Here is a 23,564-nt window from a genome sequence, read left to right as displayed (position 1 = left end):
GACTGGAGAGTAGGCTGTCAGTCAGTAGTAAACATTGATATCTGACTAAGAGACCGACGGCCCTAAGCTATATGACTGGACCACAAAGTCTGAGTAGGCATGTTACCTAAGGAGCAGCTCGCTGCTTCACCCAGCGAGAATAGAATAGGGTGCCAAGGCTAGACTAATTATTAACATAACTCATGACTTCATCTGGCAACATCTCCACGACACAGCCAAAACAGAACTGGTTCCTTCACGACAAATGAAACTGGCAACAAGAGAAACAACTTTTCACTGGGTCTAAGAATGGAGAGTTGGAGTCAATGGCTGCTCTCTGAAAATACACCTTATTACAATAGTGAACTACTTTGACCAGGGCACATAGAATAGCATCCTGCCCAGGGGTATTTTTTAAAATGTAACCTTTGTTTAAGTAGGCAAGACAGTTAGGAATTGGTTCTTATTTACAATGACGGCCTAGGAACAGTGGATTAACTGCCTTGTTCAGAGGCAGAACGACAGATTTTTACCTTGTCAGCTCGGGGATTTGATCTAGCAACCTTTCGGTTACTGGCTGAACTAGTAACCATAAGCCACTAGACTACCTGCTGGTTAGCCACTCTAACCACTAGGCTACCTGGCTACCTACAGTACATCAAGCTGCCTAACGAAGCAGGCGATATGGGCTGTTTTAATGTGGACAAGGCTACTTACTTCTATAGGGAATAGGGTGCCAAGTCGGTCACAGACGATGAAAGCATAACAAAGTGTTGACCTTAGAGCAGTGTGATCAGGGGACGTGTGAGTGTAGCAGACAGACACAGCAACATGTAACCTGGTGCAATAGAAACACTTCCTGGTTGGTCTGACACTGATCAGATCAGAGTGGTGTGGAGAACAGAGTACTGTTTCCTTGTACTCTGAGAACATGACTGACTGAGGGCCTTAGAACACACAGTCCAATACCTGTGCTTTCAGCCCAACCCTTCCTATTAAGTTAGGCCAACACAACACAGCATTTTTAGGGAGTGCCTTGGAACTGTTATGCTTCATTGGTAAACATTTTTTGCCCCTCTCCCTACCCGCTACCACTAACATTAAACACTAGGTAGCACTCCTACCATCAGCATTCTGTCCTGAGACATTCCTTTCCTATGGCCCTGCCTGGTCCAAGTCTGGCCCTGAAGGTGCCCCTTAGATGCTGATCTTGAGTTAGTTTTGCATTTCCCCCACTATTGGTTTAGGTTAGGATTGGGGGAGGGGAAGCTGATCCTAGATCTGTACCTAGGGGAAACTTCACCTCAGAGCCACTAGAGAGCAACCAGCAGAGCTGGGGTGGTAATGACTCAGTCACCCAGCATCTTCAGGAGGACTTTATGGGCCAGCTATATTTAGCTGCTCATTCTTCCCAGAGAGATTACGCTAGTAGCTAACTATGTGTTACATAAGGTCTCTAAAGACAATGTCAACTAGGACACAGCCTACCCATAAAGATCCTTTAATTCAATTGTTCTATTTCATTCTGGGGGCCTACCTCTATTGCCATCATGCCACAGGGACAGAGGAGGTGGTGGTTTGTGGTATGCGTGTGTGTGGTATGTATGCGTGTGTGTGTGGTATGTATGTGTGTGTGTGGTATGTATGTGTGCGTGTGGTATGTATGTGTGCGTGTGGTATGTATGTGTGCGTGTGGTATGTATGTGTGCGTGTGGTATGTATGTGTGCGTGTGGTATGTATGTGTGCGTGTGGTATGTATGTGTGCGTGTGGTATGTATGTGTGCGTGTGGTATGTATGTGTGCGTGTGGTATGTATGTGTGCGTGTGGTATGCATGTGTGCGTGTGGTATGCATGTGTGCGTGTGGTATGTATGTGTGCGTGTGGTATGTATGTGTGCGTGTGGTATGTATGTGTGCGTGTGGTATGTATGTGTGCGTGTGGTATGTATGTGTGCGTGTGGTATGTATGTGTGCGTGTGGTATGCATGTGTGCGTGTGGTATGTATGTGTGCGTGTGGTATGTATGTGTGCGTGTGGTATGTATGTGTGTGTGTGGTATGTATGTGTGTGTGTGTGTGGGTGTGGTGTGTGTGTGGGTGTGGTGTGTGTGGGTGTGGTATGTGTGTGGGTGTGGTATGTATGTGTGTGTGTGTGTATGGTGTGCGTGGTTGTGGAGGGGAGGAAGGCTGTGATGAAATGTCAAAATAATACAGGTCATAAATAGAGGTCGACCGATTATGATTTGTCAACGCCTATACTAATTATTGGAGAACCAAAAAGGCCGATACCGATTAATCGGCCGATTTTATTTTATTTTTTAAATGTATTTGTAATAATAATAATACTGAATGAACACTTATTTTAACTTAATGTAATACATCAATAAAATAAATTTAGCCTCAAGTAAATAATGAAACATGTTCAATTTGGTTTAAATAATGCAAAAACAAAGTGTTGGAGAAGAAAGTAAAAGTGCAATATGCTCTATGTAAGAAAGCTAACGTTTCAGTTCCTTGCTCAGAACATGAGAACATATGAAAGCTGGTGGTTCCTTTTAACATGAGTCTTCAATATTCCCAGGTAAGAAGTTTTAGGTTGTAGTTATTTTAGGAATTATACGACTATTTCCCTCTATACCATTAGTATTTAATTAACCGTTGACTATTGGATGTTCTTATAGTCACATTAGTATTGCCAGTGTAACAGTATAGCTTCCGTCCCTCTCCTCGCTCCTCCCTGGGCTCGAACCAGCAACACAACGACAACAGCCACCACATCGAAGCAGCGTTACCCATGCGGAGCAAGGGAAACAACCACCCCAAGGCTCAGAGCGAGTGAAGTTTGAAACGCTATTAGCGCGCGCTAACTAGCCAGCCATTTCACTTCTGTTACACCAGCCTCATCTCGGGAGTTGATATGTTTGAAGTCATAAACAGCGCAATGCTTGACGCACAACGAAGAGCTGCTGGCAAAACGCACGAGAGTGCTATCTGAATGAATGTTTACGCGCCTGCTTCTGCCTACCACCGCTCAGTCAGATACTTAGATACTTGTATGCTCAGTCAGATTATATGCAACGCAGGACATGCTAGATAATATCTAGTAATATCAACCATGTGTAGTTAACTAGTGATTATGATTGATTGTTTTTTATAAGATAAGTTTAATGCTAGCTAGCAACTTACCTTGTCTTACTGCATTCGCGTAACAGGCAGTCTCCTTGTGGAGTGCAACGAGAGAGAGGCAGGTCGTTATTGCGTTGGACTAGTTAACTGTAAGGTTGCAAGATTGGATCCGCCGAGATGACAAGGTGAAAGTCTGTCTTTCTGCCCCTGAACGAGGCAGTTAACCCACCGTTCCTAGGCCGTCATTGAAAATAAGAATGTGTTCTTAACTAACTTGCCAAGTTAAAAATATTAAATAAAAGGTGTAAATTAAAAAATGTATAATAATAAAAATAATATATATATAAAAAAATTTAAACCGGCCCAAAAATACAGATTTACGATTATGAAAACTTGAAATCGGCCCTAATTAATCGGTCGACCTCTAGTCATAAAATATCCATCATAAAATGTGTGTCACAAAGTATGTGTCAAACATACCTGTACAGCTAGCCGACACATCACAAACCACAGTACCATGTCAAATCAACAGAGGCCTCTCTGAAAATAAAATACAAAGGATGACAATTATCCATTGTTTGAAACAATGTCCTCCAGGGTTTGGATAGGTCAGATGAGATGCAGCCTACTGCTCTAGTATTGGTATCATCAGTGGATTGGAAGAGTGGAAAGATACTGTAGGCCACTAGATGGGACAGCAACAGGGTGACAGCCTGGGTCTAAGCTGGGAAATATTTACAACAGGTCAACAGCTCAGTGTCTTAAAGGAATGTAGTCAAAGCACTCTCAATGAGCTTTTACTTGTCTGTCTGTCTGTCTGTCTGTCTGTCTGGATGGGTGGGCCTGGGTGGGTTCTGGGTGAAACTGAAGAAACACAGACCATCTCTACAACCCCTCCCCACTGTTCCCTCTCCTCATCCCCCCACCCTGCTCTGTTGCTCTGACCAAATCACATTTTGCTATCAATTGAATTCATGTTTGTTTGTAGTCCTGATGAATGCTGCTTCAGGGGACTTTCAACACTGATATGGAAACACTGAACTGGGTCTGACTACTAAGTCATGACCATTGGACTGTTTATCTAGGTTCACCTCTTATCAAAACTGACCATTGACATCATGTTGACTGAATCACAGGCCTTCCTACCCAGCTGACACATCGGGACTTGCTGCTTGAGTCCCAAATGGCACCCTATTCCCTTCATAGAGCACTATTTTTGACCAGAGCCCAATAGGGTGCCATTTGAGATGGAGTCCAGACCTATCACTGGGGCGGGCAGCTGCGGTCAGAGGATAGATCAACCTCATTCCCCCCTTTCATTCTGAGAGGAGGAAAGGAAGAGGGAGAGTTGACACGAGTTCACGACACAAAGACACTCCATTCTCCCAGACAGGGTCGGAATGTATGAATTCAGCATCAGTACAGCAGTGAACACACACCACACACACCGCCATTGTTTCCCAGTGCTACTGTACTGTCCGTGGGCAGTGTGGGCTGACATCTGATAGATCCAGGGGTCCTGACTGGTCAACACAGAGCGCTAGGGGTGACGTAGCCAGCTGAAAACAATACCCTGCAGTATACTAGATGGCAGCCTTCTGTGGCCTAAACTGTGGTGCCATATACTGTCATGGAATTAAGCCTAGTGAAAAATATGACATTTTAAATGAACCATGCTTTGTTTCCATATGAGGGTTGATGGTTAGGACTACTCTAAAGAGAGCTGGTTACTTTAGATAATTAGGTGAAGTTAGTTACACAAAACAGAGGGGTTGGTTGTGTTACTTTAGATGACAAGGATGCTGATAGAGGAGAGGTTGGTAAATTTTAACTTTAGGTGAGGGGCGGGGTGAGGGGGTTGGTTACTTTCTACGAGGGATGTTACAGGAAGTAGGCCTGGCTAGCTATAGGTGACGTTACAGGAGGTAGGCCTGGCTATAGGTGACGTTACAGGAGGTAGGCCTGGCTATGGGTGACGTTACAGGAGGTAGGCCTGGCTATAGGTGACGTTACAGGAGGTAGGCCTGGCTATAGGTGATGTTACAGGAGGTAGGCCTGGCTATAGGTGACAGGGGAGACAGGATCAGGTGAGGAGTGAGGACGGTGGCCCAACCAGGATAAGCCAATTACACAACTAGCTACAACAGAGTCAGTTGCTATAGGACTCCAGCCCTAGTCCACCAGGGAAAAGAGACTCCAAACCTCCCAATATGTGTGCCCTGGCTGGGGGAAGACTCAGCCAGGAAGGCCCTTTAACTCTGGGTGCCATTCTCCATTCCGCTGGTGTGAAGGTGTAGGTTGTTTGTTCAGACTGAGTTGTATGTGATTGATTGATTAGCGCCTGGGATGTGAGTGAGAATAGCAGCGATTGTGGAAAAGGCTGCAGGTTGGCGTGTGTGTGTGTATGCGTGTTAGAGCGAGGAAGAGAGAGAATAGCAGCGATTATGGAAGATGCATTAGCAGGTAGCCTAGCGGTTAGAGGGTAAGGTCAGTCACCCTGAAAGTTCGCTGGTTTGAATCCCGAGCCGACTAGGTGAAAAATCTGTAGATGTGCCCTAGAGCAAGGCACTGTCTCATCCTCCAGTATTTATGCTGCAGTAGTTTATGTGTCGGGGGGCTAGGGTCAGTTTGTTATATCTGGAGTACTTCTCCTGTCCTATTCGGTGTCCTGTGTGAATTTAAGTGTGCTCTCCTAATTCTCTCTTTCTCTCTCTCGGAGGACCTGAGCCCTAGAACCATGCCTCAGGACTACCTGACATGATGACTCCTTGCTGTCCCCAGTCCACCTGGCCGTGCTGCTGCTCCAGTTTCAACTGTTTTGCCTTATTATTATTGGACCATGCTGGTCATTTATGAACATTTGAACATCTTGGCCATGTTCTGTTATAATCTCCACCCGGCACAGCCAGAAGAGGACTGGCCACCCCACATAGGCCAAAACCTAGGAAGAAACCTAGAGAGGAACCAGGCTTTCTAAGGAGTTTTTCCTAGCCACCGTGCTTCTACACCTGCATTGCTTGCTGTTTGGGGTTTTAGGCTGGGTTTCTGTACAGCACTTTGAGATATCAGCTGATGTACAAAGGGCTATATAAATACATTTGATTTGATTTGACTTAACCCTAATTGCTCCTATAAGTGGAGCTCAGCTCCAGATGTGTGGTGAAAAAGCCAGGGCAGCACTGGCCTGGTAAAACTGGGTGGGACTACTGGGCCATCAACCATCAAACCCTTTGTCCATTCAAGCTTTTGTCTCTGATTCATTGTCTTCTAACATTCTCAGCTGGAAAGAGAGAAGTTGTATTGTTCTTTCACTGTTGTTGAATGGGAGGGGGCAAGAGAGGGAGCAATACAGAGTGGTGGGTGGATGAGCGAGCTGGAGTGTGTGCATGTACACTACATTTTGAAAAATATATTAAAGTCACAAGCATGAAACCATCTTGGATGCACCGTCCTCACATCACTGTGGACCAAAACTCAGCCTATGTGGCATCTGATGGTGACACAGGAGGACTTCATCCAAATCAAATCACATTTTATTTGTCACACGCGCCGATTACAACAGGTGTCGACCTTACTGTGAAATGCTTACTGTCAAGCCCTTAACCAACAACTCAGTTCAAGAAATAGCCAGCTGAAAACACTACCCTGCAGTATACTAGATGGCAGCCTTCTGTGGCCTAAACTATGGTGCCATATACTGTCATGGAATTAAGCCTAGTGAAAAATATGCCATTTTAAATGGGCACTTACAGTAAGTCAGACCACATAGAGTAGCTAACTTGCATCATAGTTAAGTTACTCTATGCGCAGCAGGAGTCACTCAATGGAATGTGATTCAAATGCAAAAGAACCGGACATTCCTCCAGAGCGAATCAGCTGGCTAGTTAGTTGTCAACAATCTACCACACACTCACTGCAGACTGGAGGTTTCGGGTAACTGGTCACTCACTACCTAGCCAGTTAACTTACCCTGGTCCGTATTATAATAACTATCTAGCTAGTTATTTAACGGTGTGTCAAACATCAAAGTTCACCAGATAGCTAAGTCAGTTCATGTCAACACATTGTGACAGTATAGGTACTGTAACTAGTTTAGTTAGATTCTCAATATAGTTAGCCTCAATTAAAACATATCTAGTACATAGATCAGCATATCAGGGAGAACAGATGAGATATTGGCCATCCAAAATGACAAGCGTATAAAAGCTGCTTAGCTAACTGGCTAGTTAGCCAGTTCAATTGTCTTTACTTACACGCATGCCTATTACGCGTAGCGATCTAGTTAGATGACAAATCATTGACAATAATCAAACATCGGATAAACTCACGGACACTTCTAAAACATTAAAGGGACATTGTTACCTGCAGATATGTTTTGGGCCTAGCTAGCTAGCTTCATATTCCCATTAGCTAACTAAAGCTAGTTGTGCCCTGTTACCAGACATAATCGGTTCCGTCATTACTTCGCAGAGAAAATCCGTCTTTACCTTATCACAAGAGTCCATGTCAATCGCTGAGACCGCGGCAGACCGTCATTGAGCACGCAGTGGTCGTCAAGATATAGGTGATTTAATTGTCTTCATTGTAAATGTTGAGCCATTTGTGTGAAACACACCCTGTTTTACCTCTGCCTAGTTGAACTGTTGCTGCCTAGCTAGCTCAGCTAGCTCTGAATGTGTCAACGTAGGAATGGAATGGCAGAAGAGATGGTCATCTGGGACGGAAAGCCCACAGTCTCAAACAATGTTCGTCTTTGCCTTCGGCGTCTGTCACTGATAAGATTTGATGGACCAGGATAAATAGGCCTACTGTGCAAAAAGTATATATTTTTTGTTGAGTAAAGCAGCTGCAGTCGGAAGTTTACATACACCTTAGCTAAATACATTTAAACTCAGTTTTTCACAATTCCTGACATTTAATCCTAGTAAAATGACCGGTTTTAGGTCAGTTAGGATTGCCACTTTATTTTAAGAATGTGAAATGTCAGCATAATAGTAGAGTGATTTATTTCAGCTTGTATTTCTTTCATCACACTCCCAGTGGGTCAGAAGTTTACATACACTCAATTAGTATTTGGTAGCATTGCCTTTAAATTGTTTAACTTGGGTCAAATGTTTTGGGTAGCCTTCCACAAGCTTCCCACAATAAGTGGGGTGAATTTTTGCCCAATCCTCCTGACAGAGCTGGTGTAACTGAGTCAGGTTTGTAGGCCTCCTTGCTCATACACACTTTTTCAGTTCTGCCCACAAATCTTCAATGGGATTGAGGTCAGAGCTATGTGATGGCCACTCCAATACCTTGACTTTGTTGTCCTTAAGCCATTTTGCCACAACTTTGGAAGTATGCTTGGGGTCATTGTCCATTTGGAAGACCCATTTGCGACCAAGCTTTAACTTTGACTGATGTCTTGATGTTTCTTCAATTTATCCACATAATTTTCCTCCCTCATAATGCCATCTATTTTGTGAAGTGCACCAGTCCTTCCTGCAGCAAAGCACTCCCACAACATGATGCTGCCACCCCCGTTCTTCACGGTTGGGATGGTGTTCTTCAGCTTGCAAGCCTCCTCCTTTTTCCTCCAAACATAGTTGATGGTCATTATGGGCAAACAGTTCTATTTTTGTTTCATCAGACTAGAGGACATTTCTCCAAAAAGTATGATCTTTGTCCCCGTGTGCAGTTGCCTACCGTAGTCTGGCTTTTATATGACGGTTTTGGAGCAGTGGCTTCTTCCTTGCTGAGTGGCCTTTCAGGTTATGTCGATATAAGACTCGTTTTACTGTGGATATAGATAGTTTTGACCTGTTTCCTCCAGCATCTTCACAAGGTCCTTTGCTGTTGTTCTGGGATTGATTTACACGTTTCGCACCACAGTACATTCATCTTTAGGAGACAAAACGCATCTTCTTCCTGAGCGGTATGACAGCTACGTGGTCCCTTGGTGTTTATTCTTGCGTACTATTGTTTGTACAGTTGAACGTGGTACTTTCAGGCGTTTGGAAATTGCTCCCAAGGATGAACCAGACTTGAGGTCAACAATTATTTTTCTTGGCTGATTTCTTTTGATTTTCCCATGATGTCAAGCAAAGAGACACTGAGTTTGAAGGCAGGCCTTGAAATACATCCACAGGTACACCTCCAATTGACTCAAATGATGTAAATTAGCCTATCAGAAGCTTCGAAAGCCATGACATAATTTTCTGGAATTCTCCAAGCTGTTTAAAGGCACAGTCAACTTAATGTATGTAAACTTCTGACTTACTGGAATTGTGATACAGTGAATTATAAGTGAAATAATTAGTCTGTAAACAATTGTTAGAACATTGACTTGTGTCATGCACAAAGTAGATGTCCTGACCGACTTGCCAAAACTATAGTTTGTTAACAAGAAATGTGTGGAGTGGTTGAAAAACGAGTTTTAATGGCTACAACCAAAGTGTATGTAAACTTCCGACTTCAACTGTATGTCTAGCCTACAACACCGAATCAACCTTTGGATTATAATTCTAACAGATTTCTGCTTTGCTACTGTTCTGTATGCAATGTGATTGATGACATAGATACATTTTCAGTGATGGGAGTGAATCTATCTATTCATAAGTTTCTGCACACAAACAATTGACTAACACTAAGAACAGGAGTCTGTTGCAACTACCAAATAATATTGATTTTTTCAAATAATATAGTATGGAACCAATGAGAGCATGAGAGCTGAAAAGTAGACGGTATCTAGACCTACATTGAAATGTCATATACAGTAAACACAGTTGGAGAACATTAGTTTGTTTTATTCACAACAGCCAACGTGCATTCAATGCTGCAGCTACATGTTGTGAAAAAGGTTTCCCAACACCAGCTGCCAGTCAACAGGCACAAATAAACCATTGTGTTATTGTACTCAAACTGCCCACCGAAAAAAATACAGCACTTTTAAAAAGGTGTTGACAGTGATATTTCTTAAATCATTCTACTAAAGTCTTGTGAAAAACAAACACGAAGGGCTTGACGTAAACCGAGATGTCCCTTAGAGAGCGCTGATGTCTTCTAGAAAGCAGTATCTCTCCTTCTCTGGGAAACGCAGCGTCAGATCACAAAACATCTCTGTGCTGCTGTGGTGCTCCTCTCCGCTCAGCCCATCCACACTGGATCGTTTGGTTTCTATTCTGACACATTGGAACAGTTGATTGAGATTCTCCTTCCTATCTTTCAGTGCTGTCCATTGTCACATGTCAGTCAGAATCATGTGAGTTTGCTGACGATGGCTTGGTTGAGAGAGTTGAGTTGTTTAGTCCATTTGTCTAAGGCAGTGTAGCGCGCCCCTCCTCTCTTCTGGTAGTCTAGCTCCAACAGCTGGTTGACCTGGTCGATACGGCCTTGGATGGTGCTACAGGGAGGAAACCACAGCACAAGAGAGATCAGAGAACAATGGTTCAATAAATACAACACAAGAATGGACATTGGCATCCTAGCAACATGACTAAACATTCTTTCCATCTTGGTCAGGAAAACATTTAGAAATGGATCAAACAATATTGTATAAAACAATGCAGTTTTATATAAAAATGGGATCAACAACATCAATATTTGCATTTGATTATGGTTTAAATTACAAATCACTGTGGATAGCATTAGTTGGAGTCATTGTTGAACTTCTTTCACTGTTTGGTTTCTGTCAAGCATCTGAACCACTGTGTGTACTCTCTCTCAACCAATTATCACATCTACACTAAGCTGTCTGATGAACACATTCCACCACCTCCACATTTCACTACATACAGTACATATTCTGTTGAGCTCTGTGACAACAGTGGGAATGCAGTGTCAAATGTCAATCTGTTCCAGTTGACTGGCTGTAGATCTGATCAGGCTGAGGGTAGTAAACAATACGCAGCAGTCTGCTACAGTAGCATGGGAAATAATAAAGACATGCTAGATAAGACCCCTGTAAACTGTTGATTTCTCCCAACGTTTTATTTGCCCAACGTTTTGATCAAAAGATCTTCATCCGGCTGACAAGGACCTTTGGGTCAAAACGTTGCACAATAAAACTGCGGGAGCAATCAACAGTTTACAGGTATCTTTCATCAGTTTACTTTTTGTAGCCTGCAAGTTACTGAATGTGTGCACGTACACTACTTCTAAACTAAATAATGAAACCAGTAATAAATGACAGATCTGCAATAAATTAAACAGGGAAGAATAACACCACAAACAGAGACGGAGAGAGAGGGAGAGAGACAGAAACCCATGCTGGCCTCCTGCATTCCTCAAGGTGCAGGGTGGAAACTATGAGGAACTGAGAAATGAGGAATTCAAATGATCCCCGTACACGAAACATGTCTTAACACTCATGCACAAGAAACATGCTTTGCTTCGTCTTGTGATGCCTCTGTCAGCCAGGTACACTATACACTGAGTATACTAGGGCTGTCCCAACAACAAAAAATAGTTTGTGTATGTTTATTTTTACATATATAGACACACCCTATTGTTTGAATAAAGTCAACTATATGTTGACTACTGAGCATGTCTGATGCTTTAAGCACTGCAATTAAAAATAAAGACACAAATGACCAAAGAGGGAGCCAGAGATCAATATAGCCTAACCAGAAAGACAAAAACCTGTTCCCAACCAGACCCTCCTCTTCCCGCTGCTGCTGGCCTTTGCAGCTTCTGCCGTTAGGCTCCTGAAGTAGCCGGTAATAGGCTACACCAATGGTCATCACCCTTTTCTACTTGGATTGGCAAGTTATTGTACCATTTCTACTGATCTACGTGCCAGTTATGATTTTCATATGCACATTTTTGTAAAACAGTTTCATTTAATTTATAATAAAGTCTTCATATCTCAAAATCAATGTCATGTGGTCAATAAGAATTCTACCTAATGAAAAAATAACTTCTATTGCCAATAGGTAAAAATAGCCTACATAATGCCAACAAATACCCGCAGGTAGAAAAAAATCCTGATAAAAATAAATATCCTATAAATCACATCAGAAGTAATCAGGTGGGCCTTTATGACGTTTCCACCCGATCAGGGTATTACATTTTTTCCCTCTTTCATGCCGAGTGGTTATCGAAAGAGCTGGAAATATTTTTTAAATAGGCTACGTTGAGGAACTATTTTCATTCTCAATGGATGTAAAAACAGACTTTGTTTACTTGCTGTTGAAGGCGAAGAAAACATGTATTTGAGAAGCTCCACAGTGATGGGGAGTTAAGACAATCAGAAATACTATCCGATCCCCAAATTGGCACACACTCGGCTAACAATGTGTCCACTCCTACAATGACAACGGTACGACTGGAATAATAATATTGTGAACGCATTAAAATAAATGACAGTAACCAAACAATGTAGATAAGAAATGTTGGTCATTTATGTAAAATGTACTGCTGGTGATACTGGTGTACTATCCCGCGGCCTGCAATGGATTAGTCCACTCAGACAGGCTTGAATCAGACAGGTGTTTCGTGTGCCATCATTTTTTAGAATGTATTTGCCACTGCTCGACTGAAAAAAATCTTGGTTGACCAACAGCCTATTGACCAAACAATCGACTAAATGGGGTAAGCCCTCGAGCATACAAAACATTAGGAACACCTTCCTAATATAGAGTTGCACCCTTTGGCCCTCAGAACAGCCTCAATTCATCAGGGACTGGACTCTACAAGGTGTCGAAAGGGGATGCTGGCCCATGTTGAATCCAATGTTTCCTTCCCACAGTTGTGTCAAGTAGGCTAGATGTCCTTTGGGTGGTGGACCATCCTGATACACACAGGAAACCCATCAGCGATCCATGTCTCAAGGCTTTAAAATCCTTCTTTAACCCGTCTCCTCCCCTTCATCTACACTGACTGAAGCCTCTCATAGAAATACGGAAGAGTCTAGAGAAAACATACAAGTCTTCCATGGCATGAATGTCTGTTTGATGCAAAACACTTTTGCTAACAGTGGATTCTACTCTCCTAAATGGTAGTTTGGGCCACAGATCAGATGCATGTCTAGGACAAACTTACTTGTCCAATATGCACTGCACCAACAAACTCTCCACGTCACAAACATCTATGTTCAGCTCCTGAGACAGAGGAGACAGAACACAGGGCGTTACACTTTGATCAATCCAAACAGCAACATCAGTGACCTAATAAATACATGATCTACTCAGCAAAGTTCATTATCAGATACATTATCAATACACACAGTGAAGTCAATGATTAACTCTAGCCTGGTCTCAGATCTGTTTGTGCTGTCCTACCAACTCTTATTGTAAAAATCATCATGCCAATGACCATAGGAATTGGCAAAAAAGCACACAAACAGATCTGGGACCAGGCTAGTTAGTCCAGATGCCAGTGCTGTCCTCAGACTTACCTTAGAGATGAATGGGATGTGTATTCTAGTGTAAGGCTTGATGAGCGCGATAAGGACCTGGGTCCTGATGTTCCGCAGCAGCTCTGGAAAATAAGACAAAACAGCACTGATCAGTCTCTCTTCAGTCCACACCCAATCCACCAGGGCACACACACCCCCGTCCACCAGGTCACACACACCCCCGTCCACCAGGTCACACACACACCCCCGTCCACCAGGTCACACACACACCCCCGTCCACCAGGGCACACACACCCCCGTCCACCCTCACCCCCGTCCACCAGGGCACACTCACCCCCGTCCACCAGGACACACTCACCCCCGTCCACCAGGGCACTCTCACCCCGTCCACCAGGGCGCCCTCACCCCGTCCACCAGGGCACCCCGTCCACCAGGGCAACCCGTCCACCAGGGCACCCTCACCCCGTCCACCCTCACCCCGTCCACCAGGGCACCCTCACCCCGTCCACACTCACACCGTCCACTCTCACCCCGTCCACCAGGGCACCCTCACCCCGTCCACCAGGGCACCCTCACCCCGTCCACCAGGCCACACTCACCCCGTCCACCAGGCCACACTCACCCAGTCCACCAGGGCACACTCACCCCGTCCACTCTCAACCCGTCCACCAGGGCACACTCACCCAGTCCACACTCACCCCCGTCCACCAGGGCACTCTCACCCCGTCCACCAGGCCACACTCACCCCGTCCACCCTCACCCCGTCCACCAGGGCACACTCACCCAGTCCACCAGGGCACACTCACCCCGTCCACCCTCACCCCGTCCACCAGGGCACACTCATCCAGTCCACCAGGGCACATTCACCCCCGTCCACCAGGGCACTCTCACCCCGTCCACTCTCACCCCGTCCACCAGGGCGCCCTCACCCCCGTCCACCAGGGCGCCCTCACCCCCGTCCACCAGGGCGCCCTCACCCCCGTCCACCAGGGCACCCTCACCCCGTCCACCAGGTCACACTCACCCCGTCCACCAGGCCACACTCACCCCGTCCACCCTCACCCCGTCCACCAGGGCACACTCACCCCGTCCACTCTCACCCCGTCCACCAGGGCACATCATCTCAATATGCAGATACTGGTACAGTTTGTCTCAAGTTTGTTGAAACCTCGTCTTCAATGCAATACTTCCATGTTTCGTTCATCAACAAATGTGAGAAAGCCCACACATATACACACAGGCACACAAACACCACTCACCCTCTATGTGTTCTCTGATGAAGGGGTCATCCATGATACTACTATGGTTGGTCTTCAGTATCTTCTCAAACTCTGTGATGTCATTATTCTGATAGGAGCTGAGAGTAGACACACAACAGTAGAACAGTCACTGGGTTAGAATAATGACATTACAGTCCATAAAATAATGACAGACAGTTGAAGTCAGAAGTTTACATACACCTTAGCCAAATACATTTATTCTTACTTTCACAATTCCTGACATTTAATCCTAGCAATAATTACCTGTTTTAGGTCAGTTAGGATCACCACTTTATTTTAAGAATGTGAAATGTCAGAATAATAGTAGAGAGTGATTTATTTCAGCTTTTATTTCTTTCATCGCATTCCCAGTGGGTCAGAAGTTTACGTACACTCAATTAGTATTTGGTAGCATTGCCTTTAAATTGTTTAACTAAGGTCAAACGTTTTGGGTAGACTTCCACAAGCTTCCCACAATAAGTTGGGTGAATTTTGGCCCATTCCTCCTGACAGAGCTGGTGTAACTGAGTCAGGTTTGTAGGCATCCTTGCTCACACACGCTTTTTCAGTTCTGTCCACAAATCTTCAATGGGATTGAGGTCAGGGCTTTGTGATGGCCACTCCAATACCTTGACTTTGTTGTCCTTAAGCCATTTTGCCACAACTTTGGAAGTATGCTTGGGGTCATTGTCCTTATGGAAGACCCATTTGTGACCAAGCTTTAACTTCTTGACTGATGTCTCGAGCTGTTGCTTCAATATATCCACACAATTGTCCTTCCTCATTATGCCATCTATTTTGTGAAGTGCACCAGTCTTCCTGCAGCAAAGCACTCCCACAACATGATGCTGCCACCCCTGTGCTTCACGGTTGGGATGGTGTTCTTCGCCTTGCAAGCCTCCTCCTTTTTCCTCCAAACATAGTGATGGTCATTTTGGCCAAACAGTTATATTTTTGTTTCATCAGACTAGAGGACATTTCTCCAAAAAGTATGATCTTTGTCCCAATGTGCAGTTGCAAACCGTTGTCTGGCTTTTTTATGACGGTTTTGGAGCAGTGGCTTCTTCCTTGCAGAGCGGCCTTTCAGGTTATGTCGATATAGGACTCGTTTTACTGTGGAAATAGATACTTTTGTACCCGTTTCCTCCAGCATCTTCACAAGGTCCTTTGCTGTTGTTCTGGGATTGATTTATACTTTTCGCACCAAAGTACGTTCATCTCTAGGAGACAAAAGGCGTCTCCTTCCTGAGCGGTATGATGGCTGCGTGGTCCCATGGTGTTAAGGGAGGAGACCAGAGCTAAAGAGCAAATGGCTTTCAAATGGGCTTTTTATGGTCGATGCCATTCAATCCAGCATCCGCTGTGTTAACGAATGTGGAGCCCGTGAACGGTAGGGCATTCATGCTTCTCACACTGTTCAGAGCAGACATACCAGAAACCCCTCCCCAACTACACCTGTCAACCAGTCATCGTCTGGGAAACAAACACGAGCTCACGGAGGCCTCAGCCTTGTTTTACATTTTGAGAGAGAGGTGTCAGAGCCACAGCCTAGGAGCGGTTCCATTTCCTTCTGCAATTGCATCAAAATCACAGAGCAGACCCTCTGTGTCGTGGATCCCAGACTGATCATAAATTAGGTTGAAGAGACGCCACAGCTGAACCCGTGGTTAAAGGGTATCTTCACTATGTTGCACCTCCATCAACCACTTATATGTGATGTAAAACAATAACAGTTTGGGTCAACTGACAACTCAGCACAAACAAGTGGAAATAGGTTGTAAATAGTGACGTTATTGTTTAACTGATGCCTTGGCTTTCTACCCTAAAATATCAGCAACACCGCCATGGATGACTAGAAGCACACACGTGTTCTTACCTTACTAGATTTGTCATGGCCAAGATCTCTGGGTCGTTTTTATAGGGTTTGGCCTGTCACAGAAAAACACAATAAGAACAGCCACTGTAATACAACACTTTATCAAGCAGTGTTTGCTGCAGGTGATTTGAATTTGATTAATGCAATGTTGCCTCCAACAATATAAAGGTATGGGATGCCTCCACCACATGTATGGTTCCATAATGATCATGTTAGTAATTGCTCTTAGGGGATAAATAACATTTCATTTAACTGGACTTAACTAAACTGAATTGAATGAGTGTTGTACCTCCTGTGAGTCGAAAGGGTTGATTCCAGACTTCATGAGCATGTTGGCCAGCACCAGGTACTTCAGACAGGTGGTTCTCCTGGGGCTGCCTGACTCATCGTAGTTCTTAAACGCCTCAAAGAAGTCTGTGTGGGCCTTCTCAAACTCCCCCTCTCTCAGGTGCATCTTACCCCCACACTCTGGGGAAGGAGACAAAACAGGAACAGGCCTGTTATTACATCACATAAACACACGCAGTGACTGACACACACACACACACATATTTTTACCATCTTATACAATATTATCGATTTTATCCACGATAGTGGCAAACCTCCCCGAGTTTTCCTACACGTCAGTTTACAAGGCGTAACCATAGAATAATAGTTCTAAGGGGGATTCTTTTTCTATGGTCAATGTATTTATTCAATGTAAACCGCTGTGTGTGTGGCTCCAATGCAATACATGTAAAATATAATAATGTTGACAGCTATGCTGCCTTCAGGGTTTCATCTGTCTACGGTGGTAACACACCCCTGATGACTCCCATAATGAGTGGGTGAGGGATAGCAGACTTGATGTGCAGGGACTGTTCATACAGGGCCTTCAGCTTCTTGTTGTTCTTCTGGGCTGTGTACATCTGGATCTCCAGAGCATAGATCTCCAGGAGCTGGGTGCCTTTCTTTAGGTCGTCCTCCCCGTCATCTGTCTAGAGAGAGACATAGATATACACCATTACAGATCACACACACATAAAAGACCATAGATCCCCAATATCCTTTGTCTGCACTGCACATAGATATAGAACTTAACAGATCAGATATGCACATAACAGACCACAGATCTTCAACATTGTCTGTCTGCAGTGCACATAGATACAGATATACTACATAATAGATCAGATATACACATAACAGACCATATATCTGCAACATCATCTGTCTCCAGTGCACATAGATATACAACATAACAGATCATACCAGTATACAACAACAACAAAAATACTGCTAGCAGCCATATTGGGAACTTAGCTACTCAGATGGCTGTGTAAACCCCATCAGACTAAGCGTTGTCTCAGACTACCACCTGTCTTACTGTACCTGACAGGACTGGTGCAGCTGTCTGAGGATCTTCTGTAACTTCCCAAATTCCTCTCTCTCCAGGTACAGCTTGCCCAGCTGAGAGACAACCAGAGGACGACAGTTAAAACAGGCTGAGAGACAACAATAGGACTTTAGTTAAAACAGGCTGAGAGACAACACGAGGACGACAGTTAAAACAGGCTGAGAGACAACACGAGGACGACAGTTAAAACAGGCTGAGAGACAACCAGAGGATGACAGTTAAAACAGGCTGAGAGACAACACGAGGACGACAGTTAAAACAGGCTGAGAGACAACAACAGGACTTTAGTTAAAACAGGCTGAGAGACAACCAGAGGACGACAGTTAAAACAGGCTGAGAGACAACACGAGGACGACAGTTAAAACAGGCTGAGAGACAACAACAGGACTTTAGTTAAAACAGGCTGAGAGACAACACGAGGACGACAGTTAAAACAGGCTGAGAGACAACACGAGGACTTTAGTTAAAACAGGCTGAGAGACAACAATAGGACTTTAGTTAAAACAGGCTGAGAGACAACACGAGGACTTTAGTTAAAACAGGCTGAGAGACAACACGAGGACGACAGTTAAAACAGGCTGAGAGACAACACGAGGACGACAGTTAAAACAGGCTGAGAGACAAGAGGACGGCAGTTAAAACAGGCTGAGAGACAACACGAGGACTACAGTTAAAACAGGCTGAGAGACACCACGAGGACTACAGTTAAAACAGGCTGAGAGACAACCAGAGGACTTTAGTTAAAACAGGCTGAGAGACAACACGAGGACTTTAGTTAAAACAGGCTGAGAGACAACAAGAGGACTTTAGTTAAAACAGGCTGAGAGACAACACGAGGACGACAGTTAAAACAGGCTGAGAGACAACAACAGGACTTTAGTTAAAACAGGCTGAGAGACAACACGAGGACGACAGTTAAAACAGGCTGAGAGACAACACGAGGACTTTAGTTAAAACAGGCTGAGAGACAACAATAGGACTTTAGTTAAAACAGGCTGAGAGACAACACGAGGACTTTAGTTAAAACAGGCTGAGAGACAACACGAGGACGACAGTTAAAACAGGCTGAGAGACAACACGAGGACGACAGTTAAAACAGGCTGAGAGACAAGAGGACGGCAGTTAAAACAGGCTGAGAGACAACACGAGGACTACAGTTAAAACAGGCTGAGAGACACCACGAGGACTACAGTTAAAACAGGCTGAGAGACAACCAGAGGACTTTAGTTAAAACAGGCTGAGAGACAACACGAGGACTTTAGTTAAAACAGGCTGAGAGACAACAAGAGGACTTTAGTTAAAACAGGCTGAGAGACACCACGAGGACTACAGTTAAAACAGGCTGAGAGACAACACGAGGACGACAGTTAAAACAGGCTGAGAGACAACACGAGGACGACAGTTAAAACAGGCTGAGAGACAACAAGAGGACTTTAGTTAAAACAGGCTGAGAGACAACAAGAGGACTTTAGTTAAAACAGGCTGAGAGACAACACGAGGACTTTAGTTAAAACAGGCTGAGAGACAACAAGAGGACGACAGTTAAAACAGGCTGAGAGACACCACGAGGACTTTAGTTAAAACAGGCTGAGAGACAACAAGAGGACTTTAGTTAAAACAGGCTGAGAGACAACACGAGGACTTTAGTTAAAACAGGCTGAGAGACAACAAGAGGACTTTAGTTAAAACAGGCTGAGAGACAACACGAGGACTTTAGTTAAAACAGGCTGAGAGACAACAAGAGGACTTTAGTTAAAACAGGCTGAGAGACAACACGAGGACTTTAGTTAAAACAGGCTGAGAGACAACAAGAGGACTTTAGTTAAAACAGGCTGAGAGACAACACGAGGACTTTAGTTAAAACAGGCTGAGAGACAACACGAGGACTACAGTTAAAACAGGCTGAGAGACAACACGAGGACGACAGTTAAAACAGGCTGAGAGACAACACGAGGACGACAGTTAAAACAGGCTGAGAGACAACAAGAGGACTTTAGTTAAAACAGGCTGAGAGACAACAAGAGGACTTTAGTTAAAACAGGCTGAGAGACAACACGAGGACTTTAGTTAAAACAGGCTGAGAGACAACACGAGGACGACAGTTAAAACAGGCTGAGAGACAACAAGAGGACTTTAGTTAAAACAGGCTGAGAGACAACACGAGGACTTTAGTTAAAACAGGCTGAGAGACAACAAGAGGACGACAGTTAAAACAGGCTGAGAGACACCACGAGGACGACAGTTAAAACAGGCTGAGAGACAACAAGAGGACTTTAGTTAAAACAGGCTGAGAGACAACACGAGGACTTTAGTTAAAACAGGCTGAGAGACAACAAGAGGACTTTAGTTAAAACAGGCTGAGAGACAACACGAGGACTTTAGTTAAAACAGGCTGAGAGACAACAAGAGGACTTTAGTTAAAACAGGCTGAGAAACAACACGAGGACGACAGTTAAAACAGGCTGAGAGACAACAAGAGGACTTTAGTTAAAACAGGCTGAGAGACAACACGAGGACGACAGTTAAAACAGGCTGAGAGACAACACGAGGACGACAGTTAAAACAGGCTGAGAGACAACAACAACTTCTATGTTTGTGCTATAACTATCACTAAATAAGGATGTTAGGGTGATGTTTGGCAAACAATTTAACACAAACAGATCTCGCTACCAGTCTAGGGCTTTGCAGAGGTAGAAACTCCCAAACACAGAGGCCTGACAAACTGCCAGATCAGATATTGTCCTACCCATAGAAATAAACAGAAACATTATGTCCCAATTCTCACTTGTTCACTTCACTTTACTGATTTGAGAGGAAATTACTAGTCCCTGCCACCACCAATCCACTGCTTTTTGATTTTTGTGGGAAGTAGTGACTGAGTGCACACTAGGAAAAAGCTGATATTATTTTGACACACCCTACCTTTGTGTTAGTTTTGAACCAGAGTCTGTCGTTCTTGGCATCCTTCAGAGCGTCCAGCGTCGTTTCATAAAACTCCTGCAGCAGGTCCATCTGTGACACATAAAACAACCAACCACAGCCCACATTAACACCTCAGTCACCTGGAACATGAACCTCAGCCTACATTAACACCTCAGTCCCCTGGAACATGAACCTCAGCCTACATTAACACCTCAGTCATCTAGAACATGAACCTCAGCCTACATTAACACCTCAGTCATCTAGAACATGAACCTCAGCCTACATTAACACCTCAGTCACCTGGAACATGAACCTCAGCCTACATTAACACCTCAGTCATCTAGAACATGAACCTCAGCCTACATTAACACCTCAGTCATCTAGAACATGAACCTCAGCCTATATTAACACCTCAGTCACCTGGAACATGAACCTCAGCCTACATTAACACCTCAGTCATCCAGTACATGAACCTCAGCCTACATTAACACCTCAGTCATCTAGAACATGAACCTCAGCCTACATTAACATCTCAGTCACCTGGAACATGAACCTCAGCCTACATTAACACCTCAGTCATCTAGAACATGAACCTCAGCCTACATTAACACCTCAGTCATCCAGAACATGAACCTCAGCCTACATTAACACCTCAGTCACCCAGAACATGAACCTCAGCCTACATTAACGTCTCAGTCATCTAGAACATGAACCTCAGCCTACATTAACACCTCAGTCATGTAGAACATGGAACCACTGCCACCACTTCATTCATACCAATAGGACTGACCCAGAGTCAGTAACTTTATTGGCCATATAAGACAAAAGTTGTAAGAAATTGATATTGATAAAAAGTTGTTTTTTTAAATGGGATAACAAACAGTTCACATCACTTGAGATTTGAGCCAAAATAAAGATCTGAGCTTTGAGGCCAAAAACCCTTTGTTCTAGTTCCAGGTATTGCGTCTATACCTGTTTGGAGGTGGAGATGTAGTCTAGGATGGAGTTGATGGACTTCTCTGAGTAGTTTCTGGTCACAGCGCTCCTGATGTACGTCAACAGCTGCTTGTACCGAGACATCATCTCTGGGAAGTTGGTCTGCAGGACACACACAGTTCGACAGGAGACAGGGCATTGAAGTTGCAGTGGGAATGACAGTATGTCATAAAGACAAACTCACAAGCACTAATCATACGGACTCAGAGACGGAGAGTAGACATTTTGAGACAACACCACAGAGCATTTCATTTCTTACTAGCTTGAAGTTGATTTTGATCATCTGTTTTAGGGCTTTGAACCCCCATTCTCCCTTCTCTCCCTCCAGCTCCAATACCTGCCAATAGAGAGTATACATTACCATCGTACACTCATCAATCTGTGAGTGAGTGGAGCGAGTGAGTAGCCAGTACCCACCTTCTGAAAGCTGTTGAGAGCTGCTTTGGGGTCATCCTCCTTCAGTGCTTTGGAGTTGTAGTACTGGTTTTCCAAGTCGACATTTGGCTCTGAGTTACTGTCCTCGGAATATTCCTGGGTTGAGACATAAACTCAGGACATAAGTTAGCTGGCTATGAGTTAATACAACAAAGATTGATAACGTGACAGAGATGTTATGATTGTGCTAACGGCTTGCCATAGTTGTTTACTAATGAGTCTAAGTAGCTAGCTGTTTTCTCTAACCAGCAACGGCGCATGCGCGGCCACAGGGTAGTTATCTACACCTAGCTAGCTAAACGGTTGTATGTTTGTGGCTAGCTATGGTAACATAACATGCTATAATAAATTGACTAGTATAGCTAACTCAGTATACTATAGCAAACTCAGTTTCCCCCATGCCAAGCAGCCGAGATTAGCTAGCACTAGCAGCAACTCTGCAAGCTATCCTCGCCTTTATGCTAACGTTAGCTGAACTAGCTATCTATCTAGGTAGTTTAGCTACCTAACTAGCTAACTCCCCTGCTCCGACCTAGCTAATGAAAATATACTAGCTAAGGAAACAGCTCTGATTAAACATCAATAAATAAGGAAATAGAAACGTATTATGTAAACTTACGCTTACCAGATCATAATCTTCTTCATCGTCGCACATGAAATCATCTTCCATGTCAGACATCTTGACGGGTCTTCGGAGACAACAAACACATCGCAGCTCTACAGCGCCACCAAACACTACGCCGGTTTCAGCATAGTACTGCATTATTCTTTCTGGTATTGTAGTTCGCTTTTCTACCGGAAGCTGTCGCTGTCACATCACAGTATAGATCTGTAACATTTCTAGTCTTTTCAATTAATTCAATTTGACTCACTGATAACTCTTAATCTTAATCTTACTTTATCATCCTAGAAATAGCCATAAAAAACTTACATCACAAATCAAAGGGACAAGCATGAGGATCATGTATTTATGAAGTCTTACCTCCCTAATCTTACCTCATTTACACACACTGTATATAGTGTTTTTCCCATTGTGTTATTGACTGTACATTTGTTTATTCCATGTGTAACTGTGTTGTTGTTTGTGTCACACTACTTTGCTTTATCTTGGCCAGGTCGCAGTTGATGAGAACTTGTACTGGACTACCTGGTTAAATAAAGATGAAATAAAATGTTTAAAAAGTCTACCGGATATATCAGGGACTCGTCCCTATTGTAAAACTGAAGAGTGCAGAGATG

At 44.0% G+C, this 23,564-nt stretch overlaps 2 protein-coding genes across 20 annotated transcripts in view; both read right to left on the bottom strand.

Moving 5' to 3' along the window:
* The window catches only part of LOC110506794 (selenocysteine insertion sequence-binding protein 2-like), a 38,423-nt gene extending 30,573 nt beyond the window's left edge, over positions 1–7,850 (bottom strand). For 7 of the 16 annotated variants that reach the window (XM_090238987.1, XM_090238988.1, XM_090238989.1 and 4 more), the window contains exon 1: positions 7,593–7,810. In XM_090238987.1, coding sequence (XP_090095113.1) covers positions 7,593–7,610 — 18 coding nt within the window. In that variant the 5' untranslated portion in view covers positions 7,611–7,810. Of the gene's footprint in view, positions 1–7,592 lie in introns of all 16 variants that reach the window. The other 9 variants (XM_090238997.1, XM_090238998.1, XM_090239007.1 and 6 more) reach the window with 7 other exon arrangements.
* Positions 7,851–9,872: 2,022 nt separating this feature from the next.
* Positions 9,873–23,103, bottom strand: LOC110506137 (COP9 signalosome complex subunit 2). 4 transcript variants are annotated; one of them, XM_090238983.1, is made up of 13 exons: positions 22,945–23,103; positions 22,308–22,421; positions 22,150–22,227; positions 21,867–21,992; positions 20,895–20,993; positions 17,948–18,025; positions 17,382–17,556; positions 16,869–17,047; positions 16,580–16,632; positions 14,704–14,801; positions 13,484–13,566; positions 13,129–13,187; positions 9,873–10,489 (listed from the first exon to the last, which is right to left on the bottom strand). In XM_090238983.1, exons 1-13 carry the CDS (start codon positions 23,086–23,088, stop codon positions 10,345–10,347), a joined length of 1,431 nt encoding a protein of 476 aa, XP_090095109.1. In that variant the 5' UTR covers positions 23,089–23,103; the 3' UTR covers positions 9,873–10,344. The 4 variants fall into 4 exon arrangements, with proteins under 4 accessions (XP_090095109.1, XP_090095112.1, XP_090095111.1 ...); XM_090238986.1 differs by having other exon boundaries at positions 20,895–20,984; positions 22,951–23,084; XM_090238985.1 differs by having other exon boundaries at positions 20,895–20,984; positions 22,945–23,078.
* Between the last annotated feature and the right edge of the window lie 461 nt (positions 23,104–23,564).

Source organism: Oncorhynchus mykiss, chromosome 6 (assembly GCF_057628025.1).
Source record: "Oncorhynchus mykiss isolate SJ-2025 chromosome 6, ASM5762802v1, whole genome shotgun sequence".
Classification (NCBI taxonomy): Eukaryota; Metazoa; Chordata; class Actinopteri; order Salmoniformes; family Salmonidae; genus Oncorhynchus; species Oncorhynchus mykiss.
The sequence above is the reverse complement of the archived record's forward strand: the minus strand, read 5'-3'. Positions and strand labels throughout refer to the sequence as shown.